Source organism: Sinocyclocheilus anshuiensis, unplaced genomic scaffold (genome assembly GCF_001515605.1).
Source record: "Sinocyclocheilus anshuiensis isolate Anshui unplaced genomic scaffold, SAMN03320099.WGS_v1.1 scaffold399, whole genome shotgun sequence".
NCBI classification, from domain to species: Eukaryota; Metazoa; Chordata; class Actinopteri; order Cypriniformes; family Cyprinidae; genus Sinocyclocheilus; species Sinocyclocheilus anshuiensis.
The window spans coordinates 1,039,246-1,063,559 of NW_015552570.1; the positions used below are offsets into that span (position 1 = coordinate 1,039,246).

Genomic DNA, 24,314 nt, shown 5'->3' on the forward strand with positions numbered 1-24,314 from the left:
TGAGGAAAAAAAATTAACTTAAATGATTTTAGCAAATGGCTGCAATATAACAAAGAGTGAAAAATTTAAGGGGGTCTGAATACTTTCCGTACCCACTGTATACTGCAATCAGATGTTTTTTAAATCTTTCTTTTTTTGGAAGAAATTTATATTTTTATTCAGCAAGGTAATGTTAACTTGATAAAAAGTGATGGTAAAGACTTATATTGTTAGAAAATATTTCTATTTTGAACTTTTTATTCATCAAAGAATCCTGAAAAGGAATCACAGGTTCGAGAAAAAAAATATTAGGCAGCACAACAGCTTCCAGCAATGATAAAAAAATCTGCATATTAGAATAATTTCTGAAGGATCATGTGACACTGAAGACTGAAGAAAAGGTTGGAGTAATGGCTGGGTAAAGGCTCAGCTTTGCATCACAGGAATAACTTGTATTTTAAAGTATATTAAAACAGAAAATAGTTGTTTTAAATTGTAATAATATTTTACAATATTACGGTTTCCTGTTTTTTTTATCAAATAAATGCAGCCTTGGTGAGCAGAAGAGACTTCTTTCAAAAACTGCAATTATTGTTATTATTAGTTAGGATTGGTTCCAAATTATGTTATCCATTAACATTCCTTCGGGATTTTTGACAATAGAGAATATTTGATAACATTTTCAGAAGACACTCAGAAGAAGGTACAAGGGCTTTATGAGGACACCTGCACACTCAAGAGAGAAAGACCACAACATCCAGCAGAAGTGCCAATGAAGCCGGTATTAAATATCCAGCATTTCACACTCAACCGTGAGCCTCATTCAGATTCACTCCGAGCCCCAATAGTGTCCAGTTTGTCATCTGACAAAAAAGATGATCTCCGATTGGACTCTAAGAAGAACTATCTTAAACCCAAGGAGCAAGAAGACATCAAGACGACAAACGTGGTCCATGGCAGCACAACACCAGATACCACAGCTCTAAATGTACAGAACAATCAGAGACTGCACAGTGTGCTGACGCTGAACAACAACCACAATATCTGTGACCAGGATGCCGGGGGGCAATGGAAGTCATCTCTTTCATACTCCAAAACCGATAAAACCAATGAGTTTCCTGAACAAAAATCTCAGGCGTGTACAAATGAGACGGTCACAGACAATCCACTTATTGAAAACTTAATTCTGGACGCAGTAAGTGTGGAAATAAGAAAGGCTGAGGATAGTCCGTCTTGTGATGTCAGTCTGTCTGAGATAGATGAGAAGTCAGAGGCAATTTCATTTCATAGTGAAGCACTCGCTTGGTCTGAAGAAGAAAGGGACTGTCTCGATGAGGAGAAGATTGAAGCAGCTCAAGCAAGTAGTTGCTCTTTAGTTTTTGCCGAAAAGTACACTGTGGTACCAGATGATTTGAACAATAAACAGGATGGACGCTGTACACCGCCACGTTACGAAAGACAAGCGACTGTAGAGTCGACCCTGTCAGAAATTCTCTCTCCTGTAGATGAGGTTTTGTCTTACGGAAGTGCAGAACTCCCTCCATCCGTTAAAGGAGGAGCCACATCACGTCTTGACAGCTACGGTTGTCCTCCTCCTCCTCCTGCCTTTGAGATTATTACATGGACCAGTGAGGAGGAACTTCCAGCTCCACCTGATTCTGTAGAAGATCTCTCAATTAACAGCGAGAACCTCCCTCCTCTCCCTGTGGACTTGTCTCTGAAAAGAAAAGAGTCTCAGAGTCTAGACTCTAACAGTCTGAGGGGAAAGGAGGTAAACGATGATACTAATGAAGCTCTATGTGATGGAGAGGAAAACGACTGTTCGGAATACACTTGCTCACTTCCTGAAGATGCGAGAAATGAAATCTCGGATCCATTGTCCTCCTTTCAAATTGGAGACAGAGTTATTGTGTGTAACTCCAGACCGGGTGTGCTGAAATATAAAGGCCTCACGGCATTTGAGAATGGGTTTTGGGCTGGTGTTGCTTTGGACGCCCCTAATGGAAACCACAATGGAACTTTTATAGGTGTGAAGTACTTCAGCTGCGACAAAAGCCACGGTGTCCTGGTCAGAGCCGAGGACATCGCTCACATACACAGAGAACCTAGCAGTGATGTAGAGACTGGGGTGGATGAAGATCCCTTCTCAGATGAGGAGCAGCCTAGGGCAAAGAGAGATAATCAACAGAAGGTCACATCGTCGGCAGATGGACAAAGAGGACATATACATAGTCAGTGTCCTCCTAGAGATGAGACCATACCTACAAACACCACACGCACACGACAAAAAGAACCTCAGGAAGACATGTCAGATGGAGCAAGAAACCTTTCACATGCCTTTGAAACGTCCTCACGAAGAGTAAGTCACACCAAGCACTTAAAAGAATAGTTCACTCAAAAATGAAAATTCTGGAACAATTTAATCACCCTCATGTCATTCCAAACCGGTTTGGCTTTCTTTCTTCTGTGGAATGCAAAATGAGATGTCAAGATAAATGTAGCTCTTTTGCATATAGTGAAAGTATGTACACTAGCGTTCAAAAATTTTAGGTAAGTACAATTTTTTTGACAGTAAAACATTCATAAAATGTATTTCTAAAAAAATTCTATTCATCAAAGAATCTGTATCACAGTTTCCCCCAAAAGTATTAAGTAGCACAACTGTTTTCAACATTGATAAAAATAAGAAATGTTTCTTCTTGCAGCAAATCAGCAAATTAGAATGATTTCTGAAGGATCATGTGACACTGAAGACTGAAGTAATGGCTGCTAAAAACAAAATTACTTTTAAAATTACTTATATATCGGTCACACTTTATTTTAAGATCCAATTCTCGCTATTAACAAACCATTAACTATGACTATTGCTTCAATAATCTCCTAATTTGCTGCTTATTAATAGTTAGTAAGGTAGTTGTTAAGTTTAGGTATTGGGTAGGATTAGGGATGTAGAATATGGTCATGCAGAATATGTGCTTTATAAGTACTAATAAACAGCCTATATGTTAATAATAGACATGCTAATAAACAAATAATTAATAGTGAGAATTGGTACCTATACTAAAGTGTTACCAATATATTAAACTAGAAAACAATTTAATTTGTAATAATATTTCACAATATTACTGTTGACTGTTGATAAAATAAATGCAGACTTCTTTCAAAAAAACTACACAAAGTACCAAAAAAATTGACACATCACGAAACAGTCAGTTACAAAACACACAAGAACCAGTGGTGTTTCACTGACGTCAAACCTTGTACAGCGCTTTACTGCATTATACTATACAGTATATGTATCTTATTTTTCTATTCTGTTATTCCATTCTATTACAGTATACAATGTATAGGGCTAGAATGATAGTAAAACAAACTCGATATGTCTGTTCCTCACACAAACTATGTGTAACTCATCAGAAAGCTTCAGAAAACTTGTAATATAGCGTAAGACTTATGTACTGATTTTGCTTTTTGTCCTTACTGAAGCTCAACAGCCTCTAGTCACTGTATGATTTCATTGTATAGAAAAGAGCAGCATCAACAATTCTTGTAAACAGAGTCATACACCCTAGAGAAAAATAAATATACTAAAATGTATTTGAAACACATTTATGTAAACTACAAATACATTTATATATTTATGTACTTAATAAAAATACCCTGCAATTGTACTTTTAGTATACTAAACTGTTATACTTGCTGAAATTGGAACAACTAATTTTGTACTTAATGCACTTTAATTGTGAGGAAGTAGTGCTGAACTAAAGATATACTGAAGTATATCTGATTGTGCTAAAGTGGAACTATTCCAAGTATACTTTAGGTACACTTTAAATGTCTGGCATTTAAAGACTAATATTATTCAAAGATTATACAATCCTCATCAATAGTGGCATTAAAACACATTTTATGCTTAATATTAAGAAATGTGCATTGTGAGTAGTTCTCCAAATAAAGTTGAATTATAATTTTTATATCAGTAAGTCTTGAGCGATATGTCAGTAAATATGTTAATAGATTTGAACTATACTTATATGAAATAAATGTATTTTAAAATATATGACTTTTTTACTAGGTGTTAAAAACATGAGAATGATTAAATGATGACAGAGTTTTAATTTTTTCATTGTTTTCACAAACTTTATCGTATAGCATACAGCAGTTGTACCTATCACTAAGCACCTGTATTTTACAGACCGACTTTGAGCTCCATCATAATGAGCTCCATCAAAACAGGCACCATGAGGATGCTAAGCTGACAGAAGAGCTGGATAAAGATGGAGTTCACTGTGCTCAGGATAATAGAAAGAGACAAAGGATTAAAGCATTGCATGACAATCACTCTACAGATACTGTAAGTTGTCAAAACAACTGTAGAATATGCTTTAGTGAAGAATAAAATACCCGTGTAAAATAATATCTGTGCATGAAATTTGAATAATTGAAAAATGTCATTTTTGTTTACTATTACTGCACTTTTCTCTTTGATATTTAGGAAGTCAGAAAAGGTGAGGATGGTCATTTTATGCCATGTGTCTTGGATCAGTGGCATCAGGCCCAACCCGACATGCCACCAAAGATAAAAGTGCCGCCCCATGAAGACGGCATTGTGTACAGATTAGTGGACGCTGCAGTGGAGATTCTGTGTGGCCAAGCAAATGAAGACACTCTCGACCGTTATGAAACACCAAGCTATTTATTAGACGATGATAGTCGCAAACGTTATCGGCAGGTTAGTCTATAGGAATGTGTACATAACAAATGACTATAAGAATGCTAAATGAATGAGAGAAACAAAATTCTAATCTAAACCTTATTCATTTTACACTGTAGTTGATCTTTCAGTTAACATCTGATGTACTTCATGAGATTTGGGGTGATCTGTTGAGGACAAAACAATCTGCCCAGAATATAGATGATCAATCTGTGATCGCAGCTCTGCAATCCAGTCAAATTTCAGTCACATTTTTAAAGGTAAAACAATTTGCAATCAGCTGTATGAACCATTAAAATAATATTCATGCAAAGTTTTTATTTAATTTTATTATATATATATATATATATTATTATTTTTTTTTTTTCAGGTGAACTACCATTTTGATTAAAATACTTTAAAGAACATTTACAGTGTGTTGATCTAATGTTATTTGCAGGCTACCGTGAGAAAAGAGATACAGAAAATTCTGAATTTAGAGCGAAGTGAGCAACAGATGACAGAGATGCTCCAAAAACTGTGTAAATACTGGTACGCCAAGAGAGACAGAGTGGACTTTATACTGGTGTGTGTAAAGGCACTCCTATAATAATACGCTTGCTTGTGACATTAGTGGTCTTGGTGTAACTTTAGCTAAGACTGCAGTAAATGTTAGAACTGAAAATGTCTGATTTTGTCTTTTGATCTATTTCTAGATTCAGGAACTTCATAATGAGGAGAGAACTTGGCTAGACTACAGTGCTGACCAGTACACTGTGAAAATGCATCTGACTGAGGAGATTTTTAGTCTTCTTTTGGATGACACAATATTAGCCCTAAATCATACGCACTTTTCAACCTAAAAGACGAGTTTCAGAATCTTGACATTTTCATACTTGCATCTCTGATATGTTCTTTGATATGTTGTTGTTTTCTTTTTGGGGGAATCTTACAAATCCTGTCAAGAGCATGTCCAAGTCATATTTCACAAATTATGTTTTGCTTGAGGAACGTAAACCCATAAAACTGTTTTTAGGACCATTTAGAGCAGTTTTCTTGCATTATGAAATGTTCATAACAACACATTTTCACATAATTTCCACTTTTGCAATTACTGTAAAGAAAAATATATTATTCTCATTACTGAAATTCTTGATATTATTCTTTAAAAAAAATGATATTATTTACATTTTAAAGTATTTATATGTCATATTAGTATTGTTTGTATTGCCTTTAATATCTGCTGATTTAAATCAAAAGTAATGTATTACAGTCATTTGTTTACTCGATGAATTAAAAGTAATAGGCTACTTTATTACAGTAATGAGAATATAATGCAAATCATCATGGAGAATAATGGGAATTACAAAAAAAAAACTCAAAACGACATGTACTGATATATTACATTAATGAGAATTTCAGGACAAAATGTGCTTATGGTTATACAATGTGAACAAACACATCAAAATACAAATACACCAAAGTAAATAAATGAATTCATTTTCTGTATGCAGTATATTTCTTTTGATTCTGAGGTGACGTTACATTAACTTTTTTTGTTAGATTTAATCTCTGTCTTTAATCATTCATTATATCAATCGTTATTTTAATGATTTTTTTAAAAATCAATTATGTGTTTCTGTACATTAAACTACACTACAATCAAGACTAAATATATTTCATTCTTAGCAACATTTGTGGTGTTTTTTTTTTTCAAACAATTTTGATTTTTTAGAGTACCATACACCGAATAATTGTTATTACGTAAACGCGCCACATACATGATATGCGTCGCCCATACGCAGATAGGATGTGCAAGATAGGCGTCTGCGTCCTTTTAGCGCAGTGATGATGCTCTAGAAGACTCAGGTCGCTACAAAATGTAGTCATCCATAGGAGCGAGCAGAGTCAGTCTGAATGTAGAGAATTCATTTTAAGTGAGTGGCTTCGAATTGTATGGCGTTTCTTCCATCACCTCCAATGGCCGTGGCGGTTTGCGTTAAGCTCGTTGTTCTGTTGGGGCAGCTGTTCGGACTGGCTCAGTCAGCTCGGTTATACACTGAGGAGGATCCAGTGGTTATACTGAGCAGCGACAGCCTAAAGCAGACCGTGTTGAACTCCTCCAGCGCCTGGCTGCTTCAGTTCTACTCGTCGTGGTGCGGACACTGTATCCAGTACTCGCCGACATGGAAAGCGCTGGCCGGAGACGTGAAGGGTAGGTGCATTTGTATGATCATCTTCCTGTTTATTCACTCCCTTGGGGAAAGACAATAACATTTCCTTAAACGTTTTAAGGCATTCTCTTCAGGCACACAAGTTTTTCAAAATAATAATATGGAAAGAGGTTCTTTAGGCATGGTCATTCTTACTATGTAATGGCAAAGTGATGGTAATACCATGGTATATCAAAGTACTAATACTCTGATATATTTCATGGAACTGAGTGATTAACATATCCATATCTCCACGAATACATATGGTACTATCATGGTATTGCCATAGTTCAAGTAAATCATGGCATTGCCTTGATTTATAAGTGCTTGTCAGTGCTTTTTCTCTTTGGCTTGTTGTGCAATCTGATTTTCGTTTGCATTTTAAATGGTGCAAATGTATTTCCTTGTACATTATCACATGGGTTTTGCCTAATGAGGCTTACAGTGTTTTTGTGCATTTGGATTTAAGTACACAGGAGGACATGCATGGGAAGTTGATAATCCCTGGTTTGTTGATACACCTGTTTGTAAATCCACGGTTGTTGCTGACTGTTTTCTGTATTTATCATTGCGCTCAAGGCCTTTATGTTCACCCACAACACACACACTGTCAGATAAATGTCTCAAGGTAGTGTACAGTATATTTATTTTTAGTTGTCTTTTAATATATATATATATATATATATATATATATATATATAACACGTAGAGATATAGATTACTCCAAACTGAGTAACTGATTACTCCAAAATTGTGTCATTACTTACAAACTGATTCATGAACGGATCATTCAGACCAGTTTTTTGAACCAGCTCAACTGATTCACTGAAAAGATCTGACTCAAAAGAATGAATCATTCAGGTTGGACATAGTGCCTGCTCTCATGAACTTGTCAAATAACGACTTAAATTCTGGCCTTTTGTCACACAAATCTCATGTTGGTCCAAACGTGTATGACTTTGTTCTGTTGAGTATTATTCTGGCCATACTTTTTAATATAATTGAGCTGTCAATCTCCAAACATAACTCAGCAGCACCATAAATGCATTAGTTATTCATGTGACTTGTGCACTATATTCATGTCAAAGATTTGTGTGATAAAAGGCCACAATATAAGTCGTTATTTGACACAAGTGTGAATGAATTATTTTTTATTTTTAATCAGATCTTTTCAGTGAATCAGTTGATCTGGATCACAAAACTGGTCTGAATGATCTGTTCATGAATCAGTTTGTTCCCGTTCTTAGGGTTAAAGGGATAGTTTTACCCAAAAATGAAAATTCTGTCATTAATTCCTCACCCTCATGTCATACCAAACCAGACCTTGTCATACCAAACCCTCATGTCATACCAAACCAGATGTCAGACCTTCATTCATCTTCGAAACACAAATTAAGATATTTTTGATGAAATTCAAGATCTTTCTGACAGCAATGCAACTGACATGTTCAAGGCCCAAAAAGTTAGTAAGGACATTGTTAAAATAGTCCATGTTAGGGATACACCGAAATAAAAATTCTTGGCCGAAGCCGAACACAACGAAACACTGGGCCGAAGGCTGAATACCGAACACGGTTTTTCGCAGTTTTTCCCCATATATTTTAGGGGTGTAACAATCCATCGATAGTGCATTCTCGTTCAAACTCACGTGTTGGGACGATAAGACTGCCTGAAGGGCAAGGGTAAAAGACACTCGGGATAGTTGATGGAATTATGTCGTAATTACACACGTATTACGCACGTATACAGACAGCCACATTGACAGCGCGCTAATACCTAATTGAGCTCTCTTCGGCTTTTTTGTGCATGGATGAACAAATACAGACCAAATTACATCAACATGTGCGCCTTGGTGAATATCCTAGTAAACACAATCGGTTAGGCCTATATCTTAACGTATACAGATGAGAAAGAAAACACGTGTATATTGGAGCCGTGATTTTCTTAAAGTGAAAGCAGACTAACAGAAAACTTCTGTCAAAGAAAAAAATCTCACTGATTTTGAATGAACAACTTTTATAAGGATTAATCTATATTTAATCTATACAGTGAAGACTATGCAGTGTCATTTTACATTAGATTATTACATTTCTGTACCTGAAAATTTCTTTTAGATCTACCTAAAAAACCTGAAAAGCACTGTTTATTTAATTTGCGTCTTTGTTATATTGTATGTATTTATTTTCTGCTATTGCTTATCTGTAGAAATGGTTTTAGCACTGAGCCCATAGTAGCAGCCAAAAAAGTATCAAATAAAGTTTTAACAGCTTTATTTATTTATTTTTTCTACATTAATGTATTTTTTTTCTACAACTGGAGTGCCTCGTTTGTGTTGTTTCCTAATGAGGATTTACATTATTTTACACATTGCATATTTTAGCACAAAAACCTGAAAGACTGTCTTGACTGTTGTCATATCTTAAGATTACTGATCTTGTGTGTGACTTGATTTTTTTTTTTTTCAATTATTTATTTTTCTTTATTATTTAAAAAAAATGTAGGCCTATTTTTTTGTTGTGAATGTCCCAATTGAGGAACAGGATGTGAAAATTTAAGATAAATGTTCATGTTATATGTTTTGGTTGCATTTGTGAGTTAATAAAAATGTAGATGATTGTTTAAAATAGGTATATAATATAATAATATCGATATATCGATCGATATTCTCCTGTATCGAAATCGTATCATTTTTGAAGTATCGGCAAATATCGTATCACTGGGTATGAGAATCGCTATGGTATCGTATCGTGACGAACCATCCGATTTACCCTAATATATTTTGCCAATTTTTTCACCATTGCATAAATTAAATAGCCAAAATGTGCTTTTGTCTAGCTTTTCAAAGAAAAGACAATTACAAAACAACAATTTAAAAATATTTACTTAACACTGAACATTTTTTAACATTCTAGCAGACACTATAACAAACAAAGCACAATTTAACTTAAAATTAATAAGTTGGTAAAATATTTTTTTGGCCATTTTTGACACCCCCTTCTTGAATCAGTTATGTATTTTTTACTGTACAAATAAATACAGCCTTGCTGAGCAGAACAGAATTCTTTTAAAACATTAGAAAATATTACAGATCTCAGTTTGAACACTATGTGTGAGTGATATAATAAATGTATTAATAGAGCTGTTGTAGTTATTATTATCATTATTGTCTTACTTTTCTTATTTTATTTTAAAAAAGCATAAAAATGATACTGAGCAGCAGTTTCAGCGCAAATTTTCCTCGCGCGTTGGACTTTGAACCCTGGTGCCACAACCTCGTGCAGCGCTGTTTGAATACATGCAATTCATGCGTGTATTAGAAAACATAACGTTCTGCAGTATATTTACTAATCGTTCGAGGCCATTTCGCGATTTCAATCATCATACAGTAACCAGCAATAACCACCCTTCCTCTTCTCATCGAAGACATGCAATGCAACAGTCTCTCGCTGTCGGTGCTTATATAATGATTTTTGCGTCTTTCTCGGACAAATGCCTCCACACTTCTGTCATGTTTGCTGCAGTAGTGCGTGCCTCTGTTTGATCGCATAACGTCATTGTTCGGTACAATTTATTCGTTTTCTTTATTTATTCGTTCTTTTTTTTTTCATTTATTGCTATTTTCGGCCAAATCATTTTGGTTGCCGAACATCCGGTGCATCCCTAGTCCATGTGACATCAGTGGTTCAATTTTATGAAGCTACAAGAATACTTCTTGTGTGCAAAGAAAACAAAAATAATGATTTTATTCAACAATTTCTCTTCCGTGTCAGTCTTCAATGCGCATTCACAACAGTACCAGGACACATGCTTGTGCATTCCTCTGCTTGTAAACAAGGCTCAGCACATACAGGTTCTACGTCAGAGCGGTGGCTTCTGCATCAGCAGCAACACACACATGCGTTGTGATACTCTCGTGAATGTGCATCGAATAGCCCACTGGAAAGCAATGTTCTCAGATAATAACTACTTAAATTTTGGTCTGTTTGTTACGCAGGTCTTTTTAATGAAGCAGTTGGTCTGGTTCACAAAACTGGTCTGAAACATTCAATGATTTGTCCATAAATTGATCTAGTTCTTAAGGTCAGCTCACTGAATTGATTTGTCTTACTGATTTGTTTTGACCACGTTTGTTTTTATTTGTTTACCCGAATGACTAAACAAATTATTTTAAATATATCCTGTGGTGGGAAAGAGATGCAGTATGTCTACCCTTTTAAATCCAGGCATGACCAAGTTGTGTATATAAGAAGCACCACCAAAATGTCTATACTGTAACACTAACTTGTCTTTAAAACAAATGTTTTTGGTTTGCCCAATTTTTAATGTCATGAGAAAATTTCATCAAGCTTAAAATGTCAACACTGTTACACAAATAGCATTTTAAGTTCTGTTATTTTTCATGATCTGAAAACAGAAACTCAACATATGTAAACCTACCAAACTTCTCCTGCACTGATTGTGTTGATGAATTTGATTTTAGAGGTTTAGACCTGATAGACTCAAAGATTTCCTCTTGTTGCTTTCATTTTCTGTTTGCTGGTTTTGATGAGTGCTTTCTGTAAGCAGCTCTAGTTGGATGGGGAAAGCCCACCTCTGGTCAAGCTGTGGCTCCTAAAGCTCCTCTGAATAAATAATGGGATTAACAGTCACTCTCTCTTTAGACCGTCTTAGAGCTACAAGACCGGCCTAATTGCTAATAAAAATGCTTAGACAGCAGTGCTACGTGCCTGCCATGCTCTGAGCTAAAGGACTAATGGTATTCCGGAGGAATCCACTTGTGTTGGGTGCAGTGAAGGGTGACGGCGATGAAAAGGTCACTGTAGACTGACACATTTAATCTAAATGAGGGCAAATGCATTTAACACCTTGTCGTGGAGATGCTAAAAGTGGTAGAGCTGTGAAATTAGGTAGGGTCAGTTTTTAAACCATCAATGTCACAGTTTCAGAGTTCTCTCTCACTGGTGGCCGACATCTGTAATGAGTTTTCATTTCAACAACCATTTTTGGTGTTACAAATTATATTCAAAGCAAGTTTAAATAGTAATCTTACATGGATAGTTCACCCAAAAAAATCAATATTGTGTCATCAGTTATGTTGTTTTAAACCTGTTTTCAACATTTTATTCTGTGAAACATAAAATAAGATATTTGAATGTAGAAGAATGTTGGTAGCCAAATAGTTTTGGTGACCATTGACTTCCAAAAAACACTAAGACATTTCTCAAAATATATAATTTTACTGTATGTTTCACAGCAGAAAGAAAGTCTGGAATGATATGTGGGTATGTAAATGATGACAGAATTCAATTCTGGGCGTAACTTCTTTTTTCCCCCAAATCCTCAAAGCAAATTTTTTCTAGGCTTAAATAATCCCAGCTTTTCAATGAGCAGGCAGATGTTGGGACTATGGTACTAATTGATTACCCTGTTCTTATGCTAAAGTATTTTAGTTTTTTTTTTTTTTTTTTGGTAATTAAACCAGCATATGGTTGGCTCACAAATGCATGTGCCATTATCGTATCACAGGGTACAGTATATATGTTCTGGAATGCCATGCCTTGCTTTTGCTCTTCATTGGACTGGGAAGGAAGGGGTGATTATGGCCTTTGGATGACTAACGTTGCGAGGACAAGTCTTCTGTTGAATGCTTTCAGTCTGCCTTTGTTGGCACAAGCTGTCGGCTGGGTGGCTCGCGAGTGGCCGCCTACCAGCTGTTACCTTCACAATGAGGGTCAGATGGCCCTATTGTGAGGACGCAACCCCGCTGTGCATTCCCCCACACATCCCAAAACCCACAGAGTCCCACCCTCAGGTGAAGAATAGAGGGCTAAAATGCCCCCAGCTGTCTCTCCTCTCTCTCATCCAAACATTTTTATATCAGCTGCCTTCATCACACCCCATCTGCTTCATCTTTCTGACACAGATTTTACAGCCGTTCAGTTTATGAGTTTGCGTTAAAAACAAACCACCTGGCTGTGGAAACTCTGTATACAATGTATGAAATCCTGATTTGAGGCAGTACGACTATATTTCGTCTCACAAAGTTTTATGCGGGAGACTTAATATCTACATTTCTGATGTCAGAGCTCAAAACCATGTAATGCATCAAATGATTTTAGGCTTCCTGCCAGAGGTCCTTTTACCTCTCCACTTAGGCTATCTGGCATCTGTTCTGGGTGTCAGTACAGATAAAACATTCAGTGTGGACGTTAGCTTGTGTTTTACAACACAAATCAAGAAATATTACTGGGCACAAGTCTCTACAAATGCTCTTCTACCTCTTCACTTTAGGGCTGTTGTGAAATGTCTAAAAAGAGCATTATTAAACCGAAAACAAGTATTGACATAATTTGGTACTTCATCACTTGATTTAATTTGGGGTTATTTCACCCAAAAATTGTCATTATTTGCTCACCCTCGTGTCTTTCCAAACCCATTAGACGTGTTCATCTTTGAAACACTGATGAACATATTTTTAATGACTGGGAAATTTATGTCACTCTATTAAAAGTCAGTTATGTCAAAACTTTGACTTCAGCAAGTTCAGAAAGAGATTGTAAAAGTAGCCTAATCCATATGAATGGGGCATTTATCCATGTTTATATTTGAATAAATATAAATTAAATCTATTCATCATATAAAGCAATTCTGTGACTTTAGTAGTTTTGGTTTAAATGACTCGATTAATATGTATTGAAGTTTAGTGAAGTTTTGGTGGAATGGACTTTCAATAGTGGGACAAAAATCTTCCAGGTTTCATTACAAATATTTTCAATTGTCGTTAAATGATAAATAAAAGTCTCATGGGTTTGGAACAATGTGAGGGTGAGTACTTGATGACAGAATTTCTCTTTAATTTTAGATTTGCATTGTTTTGTGTTTTTGAAAAGTGTGATGTGTCTCTACTCTCATAGACTGGGCACAGGCCATTCAGATAGGAGTTGTGGATTGTGCTCATGAGAAGAATTTCGACATCTGTAAGGAGTTTGGAATCCACTTCTACCCCACCTTCAGGGTATGTTTGTACAAATGATCTTATTTATTCTTTCAGCAGATTAAACCTATACAGTAAATCATAACAATTGAAAAATTATTAGGTGCCCTTTAAAAAAAATTAAATAACACTTTAAATATGAAACTAAAACTGGCATTAAGTTTTGGCAAGTCTTAATGAGTGAGTCAATGAGTTATTCATTCAGTCAGTCCATTAAAACAACTGATTCATTCAGGAATAAAAAAAAAATAGATTCTTTATGAATTGACTCACTCGATGTGTTTAAAAATACAGATACATTCAGTAACATTTCCAGTTACTGTAGATGCACAACAGTTCAGCTGTAGATTTGTTTGGAACCATTTTTGTTGGCAAATAGAGCAAAAACAGACAATAATGATAATATTGTCTAAAATGTCGATATAAAATCAACATTGCATTTTCGGTCGCACTGGTAATCGACAAAAACAGCACTATTGTTTGTGTGATATTGCTTGTATCATATAATGTAAAATATAAGACAAGAACTCATGACTGGCATTTTTGGCCCATATATCTTTAAGTATGGGGGCGTTCTAATGGTATTTTAATAGACTACATCATGCAGAACATGTACTCCAAGCATGTTTTTGTTTTGTTTTGTTTTTTTCCGTAAAGAAATCTTATTGGTCCAAATTCCTGCTCTACAATGCTGTACATCAAAAATTTTCATATATATTAAGGATGATTTACAGTAGTCACCTAGTCATCTAGTTGTCTATTAACAGACTAGCCAATTAGAGAAGCTGACTGGATTATTTGGACTTAGAATATTTATTTTTATTTATTAAGCTTTTTAAATTTAACAAGCATGCTGACAGCCTGTTATACTGTGTTTGCACATTATAAAACTTTTTAGAAATGTTGCATCTTTGAATTCATGCATTAAATGCATCATGTTTCCTATGCTGTTTATTGAATGCTTATACTGTGGCAAATTAACTTTTAAAAAATGAGACCCCTGCCTTCTGCTCTATTTTGCTGTGCTCCTTTCTAGCTGTTTTTGTCTTATCTTTGTATTATCGAGGTCATGTAAACCTGAAACCAGCGTAATTATACAATAGACAAATGTATTATTACACCCTTATCAAATTTCTTGTTGCCAGAAACATGTCTGATTAAGACACTAAAAATGTATGTATATAGGACATGTTGTTTTATTGTTTTAGAGATTTCATTTGGGAATGATTTATTCTTTTTTTTTTCCTTTAGTATTTTAAGGCACATGACACCACAAATGATTATGGGAAGACATATCGTGGTAGGTTTAATCACTTTAGCTCTGATTAGAATTGAAGCATTTGTCAATTATTATTGTTGCAGTGATTGTAATTATTGTGGAACTAACTTGAATTTCTGATTTTGTTTTATTTGTGCACTGACAGGGGCTGACAGAGAGCTTCAGACAGTGAGGCAGTTGATGGTGAACTTCCTACAAAACCACACAAAACATGACTGGCCTGTGGGCTGCCCTCCCCTTGACCCTGCCAGGTGCCCAAATCTGCAATATTACTACCCATCATCTTCACATACATGTTCAATTTCAGCCATTTTTAATATTTAACTTTTTCTGTCTCCAGCTTTCAGAGGGAAATTAGGAATGTTTGTTTAGGGCTTCATTTCTAGACATAAATGGAGTTTTCTATTTAGAGACACTGAGTTTGTCATCCGTTACAGGTCTGAGAAGATTCTTTCCTTAATGGGGAAGAAAACTGAATTCTATACTGCAGTTATAGTTGAGGATGAAGACTCTTATATTGGAAGAGAGGTATGAAAAGTGGTTGTCAATTAATCTGGTTTTGTAGGACATAAAGCAGTATAAGATCGGATGTCATAATTTACTCAGCCATATGTCTTTCCAAATTGATTGTTATTGGTCAATGTTATTTTTATCAGCCGATCAATTTTCAGTTCATTTATATATATATAATTAAAGCAGGCACAAATTCACACTTACACTACAGCTCTGCTGAATAACAGTGTTTTTTTCTCAGGGCTGTAAGCATGGCATTGCAGCACTGGTGGGCAATTTGTTGTTGTAAGCATTCACTTTAGATGAGACATACCTAAATTCAGATATGTATGCCATTTTCTTTTATTGATATTACATTAACTATAATGTGTCCATTCAAGGGTAACTATAGTAATTCTGCTGAATCGCTGTGCAGCTAGGAGGGGAAAAAATGCAAATGCATGTAAAAAAAAAAAAAAAATGTAATTAATGGCAAGAGACTTTTTGAAAAATAAATATGGTGATTGGTCTCAATTTCCATGATCTGTGCACCACTATTTCAAATTAGCATGGCTTTCTTCCATTGAACACAAAAGAAGTCAAAACACAAATAAGGAGAATTTTTGCTCAATGTCCATGCTGCTCTTTACCATAACATAAATGTAAATAGACACTGTAAACCTCCAAAAATATAATACAAATATTATATTATAAAAGTATACACACTATAATTCCTGTAAAGCTGTACAATAGCTTTTTTTGAGGAACAGAATGAAATTTTAAGTAAAGTACAAGGTTAGTTTAGCTTTCGCCCTGCAAATATGTTCTTTATATTCAAACGTGGCGTATTCATGATACACTACAGATCCAAAGTCTTGTGTAGCGGATGCTACAAGCAAATTACCAGTAAACACAAATACACATAAATGTCTGCAAAGAAAGTTCTCCTGTGTAACATGACTGGACCAGATCGGAACTAGCGGAAAGCAAGGTTTTCAGTAAAAATCACAGAAACGTAGATCTGTACTTTACATAAAGCTATTGTATTGTTTTAGAAAACCTACATAACACTTTTATGGCACTTGATGGTTGTAGCCTACTTTTGCTGAATAAACCAGTGGCTCTCACTAAATCTTTGTTATATTAACAAAACCATAAATAAAATGCTAAAAACAATAAAAATTAAGATTTGTTTTTGTTTTGTTTTGTTTTAGATTGGATAGTCTTTAAATGTTGCCTTAGACAGTCCAGTAAACCAAACTCCTTTTGTGTTCCATGGAAAAAGGAAAATAACATAGGTTTCAAATGATGAGTGGGTGAGAAGATGATGATCTAAATGATCCCTTTAGGCATAATCAGTGATGTAGCTAGAATTGTAATGCTCTAATTTAATGTTTTGTGCTCTTTTTAACTAGGTAATTTTGGACCTAATGCCATATGAGGGTTTGGCAGTGAAGAGAGCTCTGAGCTCAGACAAACTTCTAATGGAGAAACTAGGGATAAGTTCAGTTCCCTCAGCCTACCTCTTCTATCCCAACAGCATGCACACTGTCATGAATGTGTAAGTTAACGGTCTCTGCTGAATTCATTTTAGTCTGACTATCAAAAAGAGGTCCTGTTTATGTGCATTTGATGCATTTTTGTTTGTGTTAACAGTCAGAAGAGGCTACGCTTTTTCTTCTCTTCCTTCCTAAAACTCCTCCCTGGAGTACACAGGAAACAGTCCACCTCGTCCCTGCAGCATCCTCAGCCTGGGAATAATGGACAGGGAACCCAGGTGGAGTGGAAAGAGTTTGAAAAGTGAGTTTGATTGATATTTACACTACTGTTCAAAAGTTTGTCAGCAAGGACAGATTAAATTGATCAAAAGTGACAGTAAAAAAAATTACAAAGGATTTCTATTTCAAATAAATGCAGTTGATTTGAACTTCATAAAAAAAATCCTTACAAAAATGTATCATGGTTTCCACAAAAATATTAAGCGGCAACTGTTATTAAGAAACATTTCTTGAGTAGCAAATCAGCATATTAGAATGATTTCTGAAGGATCATGTGACACTGAAGACTGGAGTAATGACTGCTGAAAATTCAGCTTTGCTATCACAGGAATAAATGACATTTTAATATATATTAAAATAGGTTATTACAGTTATTTTAAATCATGAAATTGTAATAGTACTTCACAGTGTTACTATTTATTTTTACAGTATTTTTGATTAATGCAGACACGGTGAGAACAAGAGACTTATTAAAATAAAATGTAAAAAATAATAATACTAATTAAATAAATATCTTACCAACCTCAGGCTTTTGAACAGTAGTGTAAATTTCCTGTAAAAAGTGACGTAGTCCAAATGTCTGCAGTTTAGAAGATGAACACCCCATAGGTTTTTTTTTTGCTTGCTGTTAAATTTACTTTAAGATGAGGTAACCAATATCAATGTTTCTTCAGGTCTAAGGTATACATGGCAGATCTGGAATCTGGCTTGCATTATCTACTGAGGGTTGAACTGGCCACCCACAAGACCTTAGAAGGAGAAGAACTAAAAACTTTCAAGGACTTTGTAACAGTTGTCGCCAAGGTAGCGTTGTAACACAAACTCAATTTTGTCTTTGCACTTGAGCTGTCTTCTCGCACTAGAATTGTTTTCATTAGAGCGTTGAAATTTACAGGTTTATATCTTACTTGGCCCATTTGATTGTAGCTATTTCCAGGTCATCAATCAGTAGTGAAACTTCTCGAGACATTGCTAGAATGGCTAGTCAGTTTACCTTTGGAGAAGATCCCCTACGATGCTATCCTGGACTTAGTTAACAACAAGATGAGGGTAAGACTGTCACCCACTAAACAACTTATTGCATAATACATCTCACAAAGTAAGCTTTTAGTTGTTATTTTGTGTATGTGACAGGAGCATAAATCAGTATGTTGGTGCTCTGTTTGTATTATTCTCAGATCTCAGGGCTGTACCTGAGTGAGCAAGTGCAGTGGGTTGGATGCCAGGGTAGTAGTGTGGCACTAAGAGGATATCCCTGCTCCCTCTGGACTCTCTTTCACGTTCTGACTGTGCAAGCTGCCAACCGACCCGATGCTCTAGCCAACACTGGTATGAGCAGGGAAATCCCTTCTGAAACATGTTTGAGATTATCTCATCCATTGTTTTCGTTATTGTAGATTAGCAAATTGAGACTAAATGTTCAGTATAAATAATTCTGTAATATAATAATTTCATATGTTGCTGTTTGGTCTGTAGCAAGTAGAGCATTCATTTGGTAGATGTTTTCTATTAGTTCCTGTTCTTCATTGCTACAGTTAATTTAAACCCACCTTCTTCCTCTCAGGGTTTGAGGATGATCTCTTGGCAGTGCTTCAAACCATGCGTCGCTACATTGGGACCTTCTTTGGTTGCCAGGAGTGTGGGAAGCATTTTGAGGAAATGGCTCAGGAGTCTCTGAACCAGGTCAAGTCTGTTGATGATGCAGTTCTGTGGCTATGGAGAAAACACAACCAGGTTAATGCAAGACTGACAGGTAAGACAGAAAAAGTATTGCACAAATGTACATTTAGGTATAAGTGAGTGACAAAATATATACATTAGCAAGGTTTGGGGTCAGTAAGTCTTTTTTTTTTTCTTCAGCAAAGATGCATTAAATTGATCATTAACATTAAATACATTTAGAATGTTACAAAAGATTGTCATTAGTTCTGTAACTGTTCTTTTAAACTTTCTATTCATTAAAGAAAAAATGTTCCTGAAAAAAATATTAAGCGGTGCAATCGTTTTCAACGTTAAAAACAATAAGAAATGTTTTTAGAGCAAATCAGCATATTAGAATGTTTTCTGCTGGATCATGTGATGCTAAAGACTGGAGTAATGACTACTGATAAATTCAGCTTTGCCGTTAAAGGAATAAATTTTAATGTCAAATACTCAAATAGAAAACTGTTATTTTAAGTAGTAATAATATTTCAAAATATTCTTGGTTTTACTGTATTTTTGATCAATTAAATGCAGCCTTTATGAGCATAAGAGACTTGTTTCAAAAACAATAGAGAAATCTTACCAACCCCAAACGTTTTGACTGTAGTGTAGGAAGAAAGGGAAAACTGAGAGGATTAAAGAAAGGAGACAAGAAGGAATTATGGGGGAACAGACAGGTGGTAAGAAAGGAACCAAACAGACAGGACAGAAAGGAAGATAAAAGGACTGGAAAGAGGAAAGAAAAATACAGAAAAATGAAAAGAAAGAAAAAGAAAGTGGTCTAAAAGGAGGATAAAAAAACATGAAGCCATATATAAGGACATGAAGTAAGGAAGACAAAAAGCACCGGAGAGAAAGAAAAAGTAATGGAAGAAAGAATGAAATTAGAACTGGAAGGAAAAAGAACTGGAAGAAAGGATGGGGGGGGATTTGAAGGGAGAAAGTAAGAAGGATATGAAGCAAGAAAGGAGGGCAGGCATGAAGGATAGAATGCAAAGGTGATAGAAAGAAGGAAAAATGGTAACAAAGTAGGATGGAGAAGAAAAAAGAAAAAAATATTGGGATGTAGGAAGGAAAGGAAGTATGCAATTAGGACTGGAAGGAAAAAATGCATGAAGGGAGAAAGCAAGAATGGCAGGAAAAGGCAAAAGGGGTTGGAAGGAACAAAGGGGAAAGAGAAAAGAAAGAAAGAACGAACGAACGAACGAAAGAAAGACTTCATTAAGGTGCCATTCATTAAAGGCAAAAGGGGTACGAAGGAACAAAGGGGAAGGAAGGAAAAGAACAAAAGAAAAGGAAGGAAGGAAAAGGGACCGGAAGGAAGAAAGAAAGAAAGAACGAACGAACGACTTTATTAATGTGCCAGAAGAAATTCAAGAACTACAATGATATTTTCATGTCCAAACTGTAAAATGTAAAGTTCTCATAAACATGCTAACAGACGTTACCCTCATAGCTGATTGCACTCGTTATGCAGGTTCAATGAGCGAGGACCCCATGTTTCCTAAGACTCAATGGCCGACTCCTGATCTCTGTCCCACATGCCATGAGGAGCAAGAAGGCCTTCATGTCTGGAACGAACAGATGGTGCTCGCTTTCCTCAGACAACACTATGGTGCCTCAAACATCTCCCCAAAATACTCCAGCAACAGCCAACCAGAACCAGGCCCTCCTGCCATACCCAAACCCAAAGCCATAAGCAAACCTAACAGCAACCTTCACCTCAACCAGAACCTAAAGCCATCTCCTGACAGCGCTCCTAAACATCAGAAGAGGAGTGACACCAATGGTGCAGGACAGAAGCACACCGGCATCCAGATAGAAGCCAGGCCAGGGATGACAATCCTGGGCCTGGGATTCTCCAGAGTGGACATGAGTCTCTGTGTGTTCCTCTATGCCCTCTCCTGCATCTTCCTCATGTTCATGTTTTTCTTCTTCCGCTTTCGCTCAAAGAGATGGAAACCCAGAAACTACCGGCCTTACATATAGCAGCGGAATACTGCGATGGAAAACTGTGGATAAGGTGAATGTAATATATGAAACCCCTGCCAAGTGTTGAAGGAGACTTTTAATTTATTTAATTACTTTTATTTGTTTTGATCTTGTTGTTGTTGACGTTTTTGTGAAGTGTTTTGTAATGAAGAACTTGTCTAATGACTGATGAAAGTTTAACTCGTGTATCAGGCCTAGCTGTGTGAACAAGCACCTGTTAGCGAGGATTTCTCAACCCTAAACAAACAGAGAGGATGATTTAACAGGAGAAGCTATTTTACTATAGTAAAAGTAACAACCTAGGTCAAAGTATATTTTTATGAATATTCTACATTATTTATAGAGATTTTTATTGAAATAATATACCCTAAGTTTCTCACAGGGTATATATCGCTGTCTATGAAAGTCACTCTGTCCCCATATTTCTGTTTGATGGTCCAAAAAACACTTGGGAATATGATTTATTCTGTCACTTAAGGTCGCTAGCCGAGAAGCCAGTGACACGAAACACTGCCTGTCAATGACCAGATGTGGAAAAACCCTCGGTTTTGCCTGCATGTGAAGTCACAAAAAGCGCTACAGTTAATTTTAAGCTTAATTTCAGTCTTTTTATTATTTTTACCTTTTAAATCTTGTCAAAATGCTTCATAATTGGTTTTATTGATGCACCTCAGCAGTAAGGGATTTATAATGACTACAATAATCTCTTCCAAAAAATAAAAATGTGTGAAATTTTCAGACTTTTTGGTACTCCGTTATACGGAGCACATTTAGTGAGTAAACCTTTATTGATAATCTCGTTTTGTAGATTACAGAGACTCTTTTGAACTGGAACATATTTCAATAATTATTTTATACTTTTAACTTTTTTTTTTTTGTCCATGTCACTGTAAAAAACAAATGCATTCTGTTGTAGAGCTCATAGAAGACACCATATATGTTGAACCTTAAGGGAAACCATTATTACAGTGTACTCCGAGGATTCCTGATCACAGACCGTTTATTGTTTAACATCTATATTACTACAGCAGTATTTTGATTCAAAGTGTAGAATTAAAATGTGTTGATATTGTAAAACTTTAAATATCATTATCAGCATTTGGTTTGTGGAATGATTTGTAATGTGTTCAGCTTGTGATTATTTATTTCACTATCTAATGGAGCAGTGTTAATGTGGACCTGAGGCTAAATATTTATAAAGCATTCTTAATAAAATACGGCTTCTGTGTTGTGACAGTATGTGCCCATAATGGTGGCCTTCTAAGTTGCTCCAAATGAACGGCTGTAAATTGCATTGCGTTTAATTATTAATGTTTCCAGTGCTTTAAGAATTATATTTTTATCTAAAGACTATTTTTGGGTGCGGTTGTTCTGTATATATGTAGTTTGTCCTTTCAGGGGAGTTGTTGTATTTTGTATGAAGAACACTGTAAGTTATCTTTCAAATAAAAATATGTATTTCCCATAATTTTCTAGTTCATATCTACCAACAATGCAGATACATACACGTATGAGTTTTATATAGCACCACTATAATATACTGTTACTTGTGGTATAATGTAAATGTTTCATTTTGAGATTGGTTTTCTGAAGAGTGGTTCTTAAACTGTCTTTTATGAGGAGAACAGTCGGATGTACCATGCTGAGAACAAGGTGTAACTGCAACTTCAAGTCTAAGCACACCGGGAGGTCATTTAAGTTTTCTATTGCTGTAAGTCTGTGTCTGCCCTCTAGTAGGCAGTATGGAGTATCCCTTTCCCCACCAGCTCAGACTGCAGTCTGTTCTCCCCAGGGACATCATACATGTGACCATACTAATACTGTCTATTACTAGAGCTCCAGCTGTCAACTTAACAGATGTCTGCACAGGCACTTACGTTTCCAAATGTAAAATAACTTACTATGTTCATCTCTTCACACCGGAAGAGGACATTTTCCTCAATGATGGTGTGCATTTCGCACTGGAAACAAAGTTGAAGGGCACTTTCTTCAAGAGACAGCTTAATGTGTCAAGTTTTGCTTTTTTCCTCCGGCCTGACACAGTTTCACAGCTTTTAAAGAGACCAGACAGACAGCTGGAATCAAGTTTTGCAGCATTCGCAGGGTGTGTGTCTGCTGTGCCTTATTGATTTATTATAATTTTTTTGCTGTTGATATTAAGCAGAAGACTGGAACATGGCAGTTCATCTCTAATAGCGCTGACTCACGCCGTAGCCCGTCAGCGTCTCAGCATTAAAAGGCAGCAAGTCAGAGATAGAAGCATAGCGCCTTCTTCCCCACTTTGCTGAGAGACGCTGCTTTACTGCCCCACTGCTCTGTACTCAACTCTTACTTGCACACTACAGTCTTTCAGCCATCCGTCTAATACGTGCCGCCTTAAAATGCTTCTCAGTTTGATGTACTGATCTGATATTCAGGGCAGCTTTGAGGCTGAGTCTCTCTCTTTTCTTTCTCTTATCGTTTGAGTATCTGTCTGATGCCGTGTTGGCACATCTGATTGGGTATGCAGACTCTGTACTGAGCATGCCAGCCTGTGACAGGGACTGCAATGCAGAGCTGCTCCATTTGTCTGCCCTTAATGTAAATAATCCTGAGCATGCAGCCGATCATGGCAGAGACTGCTTCTGATGGATTATGTGTCTGCACGCGTTCGGGTTGGTGCATGCGGGGTGCACGCTCCTGTTCTTGTCTTTTCTTCGTGTGTTGACGCTGAAATAAAAGTGAGCCATTGCTCTATCTCTCTCTTTCTGTCTTGCCTGTCTTTTGTCTCCATCGCACATGAACACGTTTACTCTCTGCAGGGCAGTTATCCGCATCAGTCTCTCTCTCTTTCTCTCTCGCGCGATCTCGCTCTCGCTCTCTCTCTCTCTCTCTCTCTCTCTCTCTCTCTCTCTCTCTGTCCTTAAATGACTTTCCTTCAGTCTCACTCCCTCCCCCTCTCTCTCTAGTCTCTGTGTCTGTGCCTATAGCCTCTCTCCCCCTTTCTGTGACATACAGTAGATGGTGCATCGATTGCACATAGACGCTTGCTTTCCCTCTCGCTGGCTCAGTCCTGTGCGGGGAGGAAGAGGACGGATTGAGACGTATCTCTGATTCTCAAGGTTCCTTTCCTCATGCTGAGCTGCTGTGAGGAGCCTGGCCGCATTCTCTCTCTCTCTCATCTCGGAAGATTCTGCTATTGAGGTCAGGT

The 24,314-nt window shown here is 36.3% G+C and overlaps 3 protein-coding genes across 4 annotated transcripts in view; all 3 read left to right on the forward strand.

Annotated features, from left to right (window-relative positions):
* LOC107665020 (centrosome-associated protein 350-like) overlaps positions 1 to 5,535 on the forward strand; it is a 16,767-nt gene extending 11,232 nt beyond the window's left edge. Inside the window, exons 3-8 of the mRNA XM_016455747.1 lie at positions 669 to 2,338; positions 4,175 to 4,333; positions 4,475 to 4,711; positions 4,813 to 4,953; positions 5,133 to 5,258; positions 5,389 to 5,535. Of these exons, the coding sequence (XP_016311233.1) occupies positions 669 to 2,338; positions 4,175 to 4,333; positions 4,475 to 4,711; positions 4,813 to 4,953; positions 5,133 to 5,258; positions 5,389 to 5,535 (2,480 nt within the window). The remainder of the gene's footprint in view (positions 1 to 668; positions 2,339 to 4,174; positions 4,334 to 4,474; positions 4,712 to 4,812; positions 4,954 to 5,132; positions 5,259 to 5,388) is intronic.
* A 969-nt stretch (positions 5,536 to 6,504) lies between these two features.
* Positions 6,505 to 22,589, forward strand: LOC107665046 (sulfhydryl oxidase 2-like). Its single transcript, XM_016455789.1, has 12 exons — positions 6,505 to 6,887; positions 13,800 to 13,900; positions 15,131 to 15,179; positions 15,304 to 15,409; positions 15,596 to 15,686; positions 17,066 to 17,211; positions 17,307 to 17,450; positions 18,103 to 18,232; positions 18,356 to 18,478; positions 18,607 to 18,757; positions 18,993 to 19,181; positions 20,610 to 22,589. Exons 1-12 carry the CDS (start codon positions 6,629 to 6,631, stop codon positions 21,119 to 21,121), a joined length of 2,001 nt encoding a protein of 666 aa, XP_016311275.1. The 5' UTR covers positions 6,505 to 6,628; the 3' UTR covers positions 21,122 to 22,589.
* Positions 22,590 to 24,106: 1,517 nt separating this feature from the next.
* The window catches only part of LOC107665013 (nucleus accumbens-associated protein 2-like), a 5,038-nt gene continuing 4,830 nt past the window's right edge, over positions 24,107 to 24,314 (forward strand). For both annotated transcript variants that reach the window (XM_016455738.1, XM_016455739.1), the window contains exon 1: positions 24,107 to 24,307. The gene's annotated coding sequence lies outside the window, so the exon portion shown is untranslated. The remainder of the gene's footprint in view (positions 24,308 to 24,314) is intronic.

Bases quoted from the DNA above. Each gene is read 5' to 3' on its own strand.
- LOC107665046 (XM_016455789.1), top strand. From the start codon at position 6,629: ATGGCGTTTCTTCCATCACCTCCAATGGCCGTGGCGGTTTGCGTTAAG. The intron at 13,901-15,130 runs GTATGTTTGTAC...TTTTTCCTTTAG, and splicing joins ACTTCTACCCCACCTTCAGG to TATTTTAAGGCACATGACAC. The intron at 19,182-20,609 runs GTAAGACAGAAA...CTCGTTATGCAG, and splicing joins GGTTAATGCAAGACTGACAG to GTTCAATGAGCGAGGACCCC.